This window comes from Arvicanthis niloticus, chromosome 18 (assembly GCF_011762505.2).
Source record: "Arvicanthis niloticus isolate mArvNil1 chromosome 18, mArvNil1.pat.X, whole genome shotgun sequence".
NCBI lineage: Eukaryota > Metazoa > Chordata > Mammalia > Rodentia > Muridae > Arvicanthis > Arvicanthis niloticus.
In genome coordinates, this window is record NC_047675.1 from 7,319,960 (window position 1) to 7,332,586 (window position 12,627).

Sequence of the window (12,627 nt, forward strand, 5' to 3'; positions counted from 1 at the left end):
CAGACAGTGGGCTGATCTGTCTGTGAGCTGTAGTTTGCTGACCCTTGCTTTGAGAAAACCACCACAGGTGACAACAGGAAAAAAGCCAACACTTTGAACATGCTAGGTGATTTTAAATTGGCTCTAACGGGGAACATTTTAAAAGCTTTTTAAAAGGAAAAAAAAAATCTTAAAAGCATGGTCTCTATTTGGGGTGTTGGAGCAGATCTCATCAGTACAGATACAGGGTCCACACAGGGTATCTTGTTCCCCAAATAAAAATTCCAGAAATCGGTCAGATAGAGGCTACTCTCTCACACACTTCTCTTGTTGACTCCCAACATCTAACAATGACCAAGACCCATAAAACACAGAGGACCTGTAAAGAAAACTTCAAAACAAAATCACTGATTTATATATGTTCCAATTTACTTAACTGTATAGCTAAGGGTTTTTTGAGAGTATTTATTTTTGGAGCCAACGTTCTGGGTCACTGCAAAGTGAGACTTCCCATATGCCCTCCCACCATAGAGATCTGCCATCAGATTGGCATATTCAATATAACCCAAGAGTCTACATGGACACATTATCATCCCGAATCCAGAGTCGGCATTGGGGCTTGTTCTTGGTTATAGTTTGTAGGTCTGAAAACATATGAACAGGGCGCATATAATATTTAAGTACATGTACGGACAGCATAATAGTTAAGTCCTGAAAAAGCACCAGCAACTCTGACTCAGTCCAAGTGAAGTGAAGGCCCCTTTCACTTCACTAAAAATGGGGTTAAGAACAAAATAAGGCGCATTCAACAGCCATACTGCTTTTACTTTCCATTTGCTTCACCCCCGGACCCAGTGCTTGCTGGAAGCCTCCCCAGAAGTTACTGAGTGGATGGGAGAGTTTGCCAGGGCAGGCATGGCACCTCTTGGCATGGGCTGGATTCAATGATTCTAGCATCTGCATTCTCCCTCAAGCCCACTCAACATCCCACTGTGGTCCTGAGAAGCAGGTGGGGCTATCCATCAAGTCACTACTGGGAAGTGGAGCTGGTGGTGAAGACCAGCCCCTCCTCAAGGAGCAAAGGTGAATGAATTTCAGTTCAGTTGTAAATTCTTAGAGGGAAGAGGAATAAATTCTTATCCTTTAAATTTTTCTGGTAACCAAGTTAGGCATGAGTACAGAAAGGAAAATGGAAAATGGCCCCATTACTTGTTTCAGTGATAGGTAAGAGCTATAAAATCACGAGGTGTGTGTGTGTGTGTGTGTGCGCGCGTGCAAAGCAACCTCTGGAAACTCAGCTGTATGGATTTCTAGTGAGGTCACCTGTGGGAAGTGTGCTTTGCACTACTGTGGCTGGCCTGTTCCTCGTGGTCCATTTAAAGACAACTCTTGCAGCACTGATCCCATTATGAATTACTGAAGACCTGAACACATGGCCATCTAAATAAAAGACATATACTATGTAACACAGGCCTCGCCCGTGTCCCCCGCTAGCTCTTCATGCCAAGAGCTATCTAACAACCTCAAAGGCATACAGGTACATGAAACAGCCATACAAACCGCATATTTATTGATACTAAACCCAAGATAAATGCATTTAAATAGCTCTTTGTTTATATTACATAACCATTTACAAAAGGTAAAAGCAAGTTAGCATGCTAATGATAGATAAGCTTGTTCATTTTCACATAAACAGTAAATCTCAGCTGAATACTCAGCACCGACGGATGTACAGCATGTTTGGTTGTCTTCAGAGTTTACCAACAGTTTGGTTTTCTAATCACCAATGCTGAGACTTAGCTTCACTTAACTTTCTAGTACAAAATGGCAGAAGGATGCTTACGGCCATTTCATAGACTACTGAAAATTCATTCAATTCCGAGATCTCTTATGAGATTGTGACAGGGTTTAAGCAACAAGCTGGGTTCTAGAGAATTCTTTCCTTTAGTCTTAAAACAACAACAGTTTTTTCTATGTTTTGCAAACTGCTACTTTTTGAAGGTCTATATGGCCGGAACCAGCACTTGGGCCTGAAAAGAGCAAACGTATCTAAGAAGGAGAAGGAGGAACCGACTTTACCTCCTCTGTTGATTTCCGCTGGCAGTGGAGGCGCCATCATGTTTGTGTCCATGGGCTGAGAGCCATCCTGGGCCATGGGGTCTTCAGGAGGCAGGTAAGCAGGTGGGGGGGTGTCAGCTACAAAGTTTTAAAGAAAAGAATACATGTGTCAGGCATCCATTCTCTTCTGTGTTGAGAGTCTGTGTGTATCTGTATACCTGTTCATGTGTATGCAGATGGATGGGTGTGCACATGTATGTAGGGGGTCAGAGAATAACTTTGGGTTTAATTATTGTGGGGGGAGGAGAAACATGTGAGGGTCAGTGCATAACTAGGGGAGTTAGGTCTCCCCAAAATGTAGGTTCCAGGGACTAAATTCAGTTTTTCACAATGGCAGCAAGTGTCTTTACCCACTGAGCCATCTGGCCAGCTCTCACCTTTTGGGGGGATAAGATGGGGGAAGCAAGGACTCTCAGTGGCCTGGACCTCTATAAGCAGGCTAGGCTGCTTGGCCAGTGAGCCCCAGAAATCTGCTTGTCTCTGCCTCCCTGTTCTGAGAGCATTAAGTACTCAAGCTGAATCAGCCCCCCTTAACAAAAAGGGCTTCCGTCGTAGCATAAGCATGCAATCCTGGCAAGTGGGAAGCAGAGGCAGGATGATGGAGAAGTCAAGGCTAACCTCGGCTATATCAGACCCTGCCTCATCCCCACCTCTTACCCCTCTGCAAAGGATTAGATGCTAAAGACATTGGACGTAAGGTACCGTTTTAGAAAATGATCATGGCACCAAACTTTGTTTTCAGTAACGTTTCAGTGAAAAGGAAAGGAAAGGAAAGGAAAGGAAAGGAAAGGAAAGGAAAGGAAAGGAAAGGAAAGGAAAGGAAAGGAAAGGAAAGGAAAGGAAAGGAAAGGGAAAAAAAAAAACCTGTAAGTTGGCTCTGGGAACCCTCCATCCTCTCTAGGATCATGTCACTTTAAATCCACTAAGAACATGTGTGCACACTCTCATGCAACAGACTCTGAGAGCCCTCAAGTTTGGTTTCACTGGTGTAACCAAACTGCCTGACAAGACTTGGTAAGGAGAAACTTCTTTCCAGGCCTCTGACATTAAACCTATGGGCAGGAATTTGCTGCCCGGGTTTGTTATGACCTACTAATTGAGACTTAGTTTCCCATGACTTAGTTTCCATGACAATCTCTTAGGTCTACCTTCACCATAACCATTTAAGCAATGACTAGCCTAAAATTCCCCAATAGCAGAATACTAAGAAATAAATCAGTTTAGCTCAGCTGTCTTCTGTTTTAGAATTTACATAGGTCTCCTCTGAACAGTTTCTAACAAGTAATAAGATTACTGAAACCACACACATTAATGCAAGACAAGTATTTTCTTACTGTAAAATACAGGACTCAAAAACCAAGTTCCTCATTGGCTTGTCAGCCCACCCAGCATGTACAGCAGAGCCTTGAGAACGAAATTTTACCTTAGGGATCCATAAATGCTTGGGTAAATACTTAGGGGCAACTGTGGAACCCAAATAACAAACTCTGCTCCTTCAGGGCTCCCCGGCAGCTCCCACCACCCCTGACCCTGGCAGAATCTATCCCAGCTGCTAAGGAGCAGAGAGCCAGCCAGGCTCCAGAGGCCTTTTCTATACTTCTCAGTTGGCCCTCTCCGTGCCCCAGCTTCTTGCTACAGCTGTAAGGTTAAGTCTGCTGTGCCTTAAGCCAGAAGCAAAGCCAGGAGGTGTCTCAACAGAACCGATGAACTTACACCAACAGGCCATGAAAATCTCACTAGCACCAACAGGGCTCAGAGCGGCCGGGTCTTTACTGAGAGTCCTCTGCTATCTCCCCTAATCCACACTCTTTCTCTTTGCTCTTCTGAGCTTGTACTTTAATTCCTGGCACCCAAGGGCAAGAGCGAATTCTAGCAATAGTCTTTGATTCTCTTTACTGGGGATCCCCAGGGTTGCCCCTGCTCAAAAGTCCTCTGAAATGGACCCTGTCACCACCAACCTGTCCACCAGATTCAGCAGCCTTGTCAGGGAGTGGGTAGTAGGAAACCATCGAGTGTTATCAGTTTGGTTATTAAAATAATCTCTCTTCCATCTTTATCCCAAACAGAAAGACATAACGCAAAATAAACAGGTTGAAAAATAAGAATAATTAAAGAAAAAAAAAAGCAGCAATAACGTGTGGACCACTTTTCAATTTCTGAAGGTTCAATACCGATGTTGAATTAAAATATAATCTAAAGCCCTTTAAGTGGCTCCATAAACATGCCTGCCTCCCCAGTTATCTTCCCTCACAAAAAGACCCGGATTTCAAGATGCTCTGTTTTATACAATCCTTCTTGCTGTTGACTGGCAAGGACTCTGGCACTAAGATTTGAGATGCTTGTTTACCTGCAATTTGGAAACTAGAACATTCTAATTAATCACATATTTTGATAACTATTACAGCATCCGTTATGACTACAACAGGAAAATAACTGGTCTTGTCTCTGCTAAGTTAAACAAGCAGATGGTCTCCAGCACGTCTGTTACAATTCCTTGTTGTTAAAAGTACATGCTTCTTGGGATTACATCACTGGTTAAATGAATCTAATTAAATGGGGGTTGTGACCCCTCAGAAAACAGCTCTTCCAAGTCTACACTGACAGCAAGGGCTCTTCCATGTCAGAAATGCTCGCTGGAGCCGCTTCTCAGAACGGCACTGCGTGTAACATGGCGCTTTCCCGCTTTCTTTATGGAGAGCAGAGGCTGGAACAATTGTGCCACTCCCAGAAGGATGCAGCTGTTTCAAAACTTGAAAACAAGGGGAAAATGTAGCAGGAACCAAGCAGGCCGTGCCCTTGTCTGCTGTGAGGCTCCACTCTCTAGAACTGCAGTTCTGAAGCACCAGCTCACGAGGCCTTGCTGGGGGTTCAGACCTCCTCCCTGCAGGTCACGCCCACCCACCTCCCCAAACACCCCGCCCCAATCACCCCCTCCTACCTGGCATCTGGAAAGGGCTGCCAGGGTCTGAGCTGGTCGGGGAATGAGGGTAGGTGCTGCTGCTGCTGCCAGGAGAGTTGGGGTAGCTGCTGTTGGGGGAGTGGGGGAATGGGTGGCTGTTGGGCTGCTGGAAGGAGTCTGGGAACGTGGCATTCAGTGGCATGTGAGGCTCGTTTTGTCCCAGGTTTCGGAACTGAGCCAGAAGGCTGTGCTGAGGGTTATACTCGCTGTGCCTTGGAACCAGCACCGGCGGGAGAACTGGAAACACAAAGAAAAGAAAGACAAATGAGAACGGTGAAAACTGGTAATGACCTCACAGTAAGTGAGGGCAAATGACCGGAACCCCAACTGTCAACTCCACAGTATTGACCAGTGGGAAAGCGACTCTCCAGCCCAGATCACAGGACTCGGCCGGAGAGCAGCGCCCCTGGCCTGTTGACCCAGGAAGCCTCAAAGCACAGTTTTAGATTAAAACATGCTGCTTTATTCCACTTTAAAATGTTCTACTCACAAAAAAACTAAAGCATAGTTAACAGTATACATCACCAGCTAGCCAGAGGGCTTCATGGGTAAAGGAACTTGTCACACAGCTGAATGACCTGAGTTTGATCCCTGGAATTCATGTAAAAGGAGAAGGACAGAATAGATTCTACAAAGTTGGTTGGTGACATTTGCACACCTCCATACACACACACACACAGAAACACACACACAGACACACACACAGACACACACACAGACACACACAGACACACACACACACACACACACACACACACAGAGACACACACACAGACACACACAGCACTGTGGCATACACCCACAATCCCAGTACTCAGGCTGAAGTCCAGTCTGAGCTACCCCGTTTACGTATTTATATTTCGCCATGGATGCTCTCACTTGACAGTCTGCCGACATCTGAGTTATTGAATGATATTGAATGTACTGAATGATATTACTTACCAGTAAGTATTTTAAATGACATATTAGCTCCTTTTAAAATAAAAGGCAGCAGAATGAAGAAGGTTGAAGAAATAAACAGAGTGAACACATTAACACCCACAGGCCGAGGAAGAAGGCTAGTCACACAGCCTCTGAGGATCTGGATAAAGGGACCCACTTCTCTGCGATCCACAAAACAGGGCCAAGGAGGACCCAGAAGTTACAGTCACATTTTGCTAACTGAAAACCCCCAAATAGGAAGGTCTATGAGGCAGGTATTTAAACACAAGCAAAAAGAGTTGTCTCTCCTGAAAGCTACAGGTTAAGAACCTAAAATGAAGGGAATCAGCAGGTTAACTCCCTAAACCCTGGCAGAGCCAACACCAAACTGGTGACCTGCAAGGGATGGGCGGCTGCCTAATACTGACTTATAGAACCCCACCCTGGGGAATGTTATTAGACCCCAAGATATCCTCCAGGGTCACCAGGTAGCATCCCCTTAGTGACAAATACCTTTGGAAGCCCATCTGCCCTTTTGACCCCAAAATAGCAAAGAAAAAGAGCATGTTTTAAAACTGCAGAATTGGAATGTTTTCTTTGTTCAAAACTTGTTTGGGTACAACTCCCACCTCCAGTATTAGGCTTATCTGCTCAATTCATTGTCACTCCTCAGCGACCTCCCCAGAGCTTTGTACAAATCCCCAAAACACACACGGCTCTGAAGGTCAGAAGCACCCCCCCCCCCCCCGTCTCCTCTGCTTACTTCCCTCATTCTGGCCTCGTCACAGGGTGTGCTTGCCCGCCCCCCCCCCCCGTGTGTGTCTGTGTGTGTGTGTGTGTGTGTGTGTGTGTGTGTTATGAATCTGCAGTCATAAAGTCTTGCATACCCATGCTGAATGGAAGAATTCATCCCTGGACCTTTCTGGGGCATAGGGACTTTCCCAATTTGTTTAGGTTTCTGAGCCACTAGTTTTATTTGTGGTATGAGGAATGCATATAATTTTCCCTTTTTCTAACTGGTTAACCAGACCACTGATTAGGAGTCTATCTTTGTCCTGGGGACCGAAAGGACCTTTCTCATGATGCCCTATGTATGCTCTGCTGACTTCTCAGATGTTTCCTTCTGCTCTGGCCTGTGCCCGTGCCATCATTTTGTGTCTTGGGTTTTGTTTATTTATTTGCATTTTACTAAGAGGGAGAGGGAGAGCATGTATATGCATGTTTGGTTTTTAAGACAGACAGGGTTCCTCTGTATAGGCCTGGCTGTTTTGGCTGTCCGGTGGAGGCCGCCTGCCTAGCCTCCAGAGTGCTGGGATTACATGTGTACCACCACTGGGGGTGTCAATGACTAACAGGTCCAGCTCCTGTTGTTCTGTCTCTTGGTGTTCAAGGGGCAATGCTTCTCTTTCCAAATGGCTTTAGCTTCTTCCCTGTCTACCTTTTGGAATCTAAAAAGTTCTTGATGCCTTATTGAGAGGCCACTACATTTACACAGGAAAGTATCTTGGTGCCGAATGCCTTCTTGACAATAAGAAGAGCTGGGCAGGAGAAGGAAGCAGGAGGATGCTGAGTGCAAAGCTAGCCTCAGCTACAAAATGAGTTCAAGGCCAGCCTGGGCAACTCAGCGAGACTGTTCAAAATAAAAACTAGAGAGGCTCAGTAGTTAGGAGCATGCACAGTTCTTCTAATTCCCAGCAACCACATGGATAATTCCATCTCTAAGGGATCCTTCTTCTGGACTCTGAGGGCCCCTGCATGCATGTGCATACAGTTAAAATGAAGAAAAAGCCATGAGTACAGCTTAGCAGTACAGCACCTGCCTAACATGCATGAGAGCCCAGGTTCATCCCCAGTACCGGAAAAACAAAAGCACTCAGAAGATCTGTTCAAGTCCATGGTGGCGCTGTGATTTGTAGACACTGGCTGTGTTAGTTTCCTAGGGCAGCTGTAATAAAATACCAGAGTAACAGAAATTCATTTTCCTGTGGTCATGAAGGCTGATGTCCAGGATGAAGGGTTCTCCCAAGGCCTCTGTTCTCGGTTCCTGATGGCCTACTATCCTGGTGTCTCTCCATAGCTTAACCCGTCTTACAAGGATGTTAGGCAGACTATGTTAGGGCCTCCCACAATGCCCTCATTTTACTTTATCGTTTCCTTAACAGCCCTGACTCTAAAACCCACATTCCATGGTACTTGGGGTTTGGGCTTCAACATGAATTTAGGGACACACACAACCTAGTCCATAAAGGCACATACAGTGTCTTCCAAGTTTCCAAGCACCCCAAACTTCATACTTAAGGACAGTGTGCTTGGTTTGGAACTGTTCTCTTTGTGTTTCCAGAGATGCTGTTTTCTATAAGATACTTTGGAGAAGCCAGATTCCAATTTTGCATTCTAAACATTACAAGGATCTGTTCTTTTTGCCTTTGGGCCCCGAGGTTTATCCTTGGATCTGAAGCTTAATGGTTGGTTTTACTAAAGCTTTGTCTCTAAGGTGACCAGGTTGTATTCAGAGAACTCTGGTAACTAATACTGGACCTGGTTGAGCTCTGTGCCCTTTCTGAAAAAGAGGCCTGGATGAGGGGATCCTTTCTCATGTACCTGACAGCCACCTGAAGTCTATATGTGTGTGTGTGCATGCATATGTGTGTGCTTGTCTGTGTGTGTGTGTGCACACACGTGTGCATGTATGTGTGTATGTGTGTGCTTGTCTGTGTGTGTGTGTGTGTGTGTGTGTGTGTGTGTATGTGTGTGCTTGTCTGTGTGTGTGTGTGTGTGCTGTCTAGGGAACTCTGTGGTTGGATGCTAGGGATCTAAACTCAGGTCCTCAGGCTAGTGCCAGAAGCACTTTACCAATTCAACCATTCACTTTCTGCCACATCTTTATTTAAACGTTTAAAAATTCTTTATTTTAGCCTTTATTTTATTTTATTTTATTTTTATTTTGTGTATATATGTGTGTATCTGTATACACATCTGTACATGGACATGAATGCTGGTGCCCTCTGTAACCAGAGGTACTAAACCTCCTGAAGCTGGAGTTACAGGTAGCTGTGAGCTGCCCAGTGTGGATACTGGAAATTGAACTTGGCAGTTTGTGTTCTTAATCACTGAGCCATCTCTCCAGCCCTCTAAGAATTTAAAAGAAGGATGCTCTCTTTCTCTTCCCATCTTTTCCTGACCTTTCAGAAGGGAGAACTCTTCCTTCCCTCACTGCTATTAACTCTGCTTCTCAACTCTGCATCTCCTTCCATGAAAAAGTAAAATCCCTTTCCAGCTAACAGGAAAACCAAACCAAGACTAAAACTGCAGGATGCTGCAGTCTGAGGAGATATCTGTGATTCTTCTACTGGGCTCTGCTTTTCTTTGTTGCCAAGGCGCACAGGAAAGGAACGACTGAGAATGGCTAAAATTATACAACAGAGCACGCACCACCCTCACACCCCAGATGGGAGCTTTGTCCGGAGTCTCAGGCGCGGCTTGAAATTCTACACCAAATGGTCAGTGGCAACATGTTCTCTAAACCTGGCAAGTCTTCAGCTGTGCTCTGACCCTCCAAATGTTCTCCAAAAGGCAGCTGGTTTCTGCTTTAACACAGAGAGAGCTCTGATGAGGAGGTTGCCAGTTTCTTTGCCTGTGTTTGTCCATGAAGACAGAATGACAATCAAGCTGCCTCGATGCTTCCTCTGCAGGGCTAGAGGAGGTACAGGTTAAGTGTCCTCAACAGGATGACCACCTCGAGACTCGGAGCAAATCTTGGGTTTTCACACTCCGGCTTTCCTCAGACAGCTCTGCCCTAAATTCTGCTGTGACTTTGTGTATACCTAATTGTAGCTCTGCGTGTGCAAAGCTCAGTCCAGGTGAGATCTCGGGACACCTCACTGGGGTTATCTAAGAGCAGAGAGGTGGCGCGGTCAGCCTTACTGTAACAACTCTTACCAAAAAGGGTAACTTGCCTCAGCAGCAGCTTAAGACAGATGTCCCTGATAAGAAAGTACTGGGTGACCTTGTGGGCAGAAACCATTCATGTAAAGGGGGGGAGGAGGTAAGACGGCTTTCAAGTTAATAGTATGTTTGTTTATAAAATTAAATCCCTTACTTCAAGATACGCCTCGGAAACCGAAGAAATGGTTCTCTGAATCTTAACCAAGGTTAAATTTTAACAGCAATAAACAACAGCTAAAAACCCTTTATCTTTTTGTTTGCTCACTGGTGGTGAGCTGAGGGTGGGCAGGGTTTGAAATATTAGATAAGGTCTCCTGAGCTGTGGTTATAAAAGTCAAGTGGAGGGCACAGCTCCACCACAGGGTGTCTCTATGCTGATTCTTACAACTGTAATCTATGCTTCTCCATGGAAGCAGGCTCAGCCTAGCTAAGTAACTCATTCTGGATCTAGCACTTGAAGAAAGAGGGGTCAAGGCTTGAGTAAAAAGACTGTTCACAACGACAAGGCTTTACTACTTAGTCCTACAAAACTGAGGGGAGATTGTGAAAGTCATGGGGTGCATGTGGTGTGTGTGCATGCTTGTATACATGTGTGTGTGTGTGTGTGTGTAGTGTCAGTATGTGTGGTGTGTATGGTGTGTATGTGCATGAGAGTATGAGAGGAAGAGATGATGGTGGTGTGTGCATATAAGAGAGAGAGACAGAGACTAGGTTTTCTTCCTCAATTGTTTCTCTACTTTATTTCTTAAAACAGGCTCTTTCACAAAACCTTGAATTCAGTGTTTAGGCTAGACTAGCTGGGCCATTGAACCCCCATGACTGCCTGTCTCTTTCCCCCAGAACTGGGATTACAACCATGTGCTACCGTACCAGGTTTGTTCAGTGTGTGCTGAGGACCAAACTCAGGCCCTCTTGTTTGCACAGCTAACACCTGACTAAGCCATCTTCCCACACCCATGCTTAGGTCATTGTTTTGAGAATCTATTTTCAACAGACTGTTTTACCTAAGGAGGACACTGTATTGTGTACATTGTAGGAATGCAGCAATTACTCTGAAGAGGTATAAAGTATATTCATAGAAGGGAAAAATGCAAATGCAATTTGAACACAGGTAGAAAAATGAATTGTATTCAGTCAGTATCCATCTTTTTTTAATAAATAAATAAATAAACAAACAAACAAATAAAAGCCGAACACTCAGATTACTTTAAAAATGGCCTAAATATAACTCAACTTCCTAGGAAATGGGAACCAGTGATTTCTAGCCCACCACAAATGATTCCTGGGAAATGTGTTTCTGTGAGACGGAGCCACACATGCTGGCTATGACTGGGGACCTTGACTGAGGTTCCTGCTCTGACTTATCTTTGGGGGAAGCTCTCCCTCGTCACCTGGCTTCTGCGTCTCTGACTCCTTGTCTCTCAGACAACCCCCCACACCAGCAGGAAGGCTTCCTCCCTGTGCCCCATGGTGGCTGTACAGGCTTTCCTATGTTATTTACCATGTTTTATTTCTCATCTGACTTCCTCATCTGGTACAGTGTCATGCCCTTGAGAGTGGACCCGTTGTTCACATATAAAAGTCCTTAATGTGTTTTCAATTGATACACTTGAGAGTACTATTACAACTCCTGCCTTGTTAGGTACAGTATAGTGTAGTCCTTCCTAAAGTATGTTCCACACATCCTTACTCACCAGCAGATTGTGAACATTATCCCAGACATACTAAACCAGAACCTGGACATCTGGGTGAATGCAGTCTGGGTCACTCTGGGTTGGGTACAGGACACAAGTCTCTTGTTCCATGTCTCTAGCTATGGAAACCAAACCTCAGGTTTCTCACTTGTGTCAAATACCTAGCAATGACTCCTCACATTTCTAAGACTCCATACAATAGTAGCTCTGAGTCTTAGGTAGAATGCAGACTCAAACCAATATGCTATGGGAATGGCTGGCTTGGCCTTAGACTGCTGACAACAAAGCAGTGTCCAGGGGCCAGAGAGATGACTTCACAAGTAAAGCTGCTTGTTGCTAAGCCTGAGAACCTGTTTGGTTCTTGGAAACCACATAGTAGAAGGAAAGGGACTGACTCCTGCAAGCTGCAGTGGGGCCTCACACACAATGGTGTATGCTTCTCCCCACACAGACAAACAGATGTAAAGCAAACAAAACAAAACTGTGTTCAGTTACTTTGGTCAAGCTGCGTGGTATCCTGGAAAACACACTGGCTCTCACTCAAGATGGCCCAGGGTCCCCAGTGGGTGAACTTAGGGAGTACAAGCTCTTGCTGGATTCCCACGTAGATGTCACCACCAGCAGGTGTCCCCATCGGCAAGATGGTTACAGCAGCCTCCCACCACCAGCTCCCCCTCGGCCTCTTCGCCCAATTTCCTTTCCTTTGCTAAACATCTATTTGCCTCACTTCCACAGAGGGAAGGCATGAGGTTATAAGAGAGTACAGAAGTCTTCTAAGGTAGGGAATAACTTCAGAGTATAAGCTAAAATTATCACACCAGGAGTTAAAAACAAAAACTACTGTAGGCAGTGCATGAGAGAGAGCAATGCTGTCTTAGCTTTAGATTTCCAAACTGAGGGCTTTGCTTAACTCTTCATGAGACAGGTAACAGAGATTTCTAAAACGCTCCTTCCTTTCAATATTGAGCTAGAACAATGGCATTTCCCTGCCGCACGTCGCTTACATACGCT

At 45.1% G+C, this 12,627-nt stretch overlaps 1 protein-coding gene across 2 annotated transcripts in view; it reads right to left on the minus strand.

The window, feature by feature from the left end:
• Positions 1-12,627, minus strand: part of Smad1 (SMAD family member 1) — a 60,894-nt gene that overhangs the window by 14,021 nt on the left and 34,246 nt on the right. For both annotated transcript variants that reach the window (XM_034522527.2, XM_076915447.1), the window contains exons 3-4: positions 5,036-5,293; positions 2,059-2,175 (exon numbers count right to left, since the gene is read on the minus strand). In XM_034522527.2, the coding sequence (XP_034378418.1) occupies positions 2,059-2,175; positions 5,036-5,293 (375 nt within the window). The remainder of the gene's footprint in view (positions 1-2,058; positions 2,176-5,035; positions 5,294-12,627) is intronic.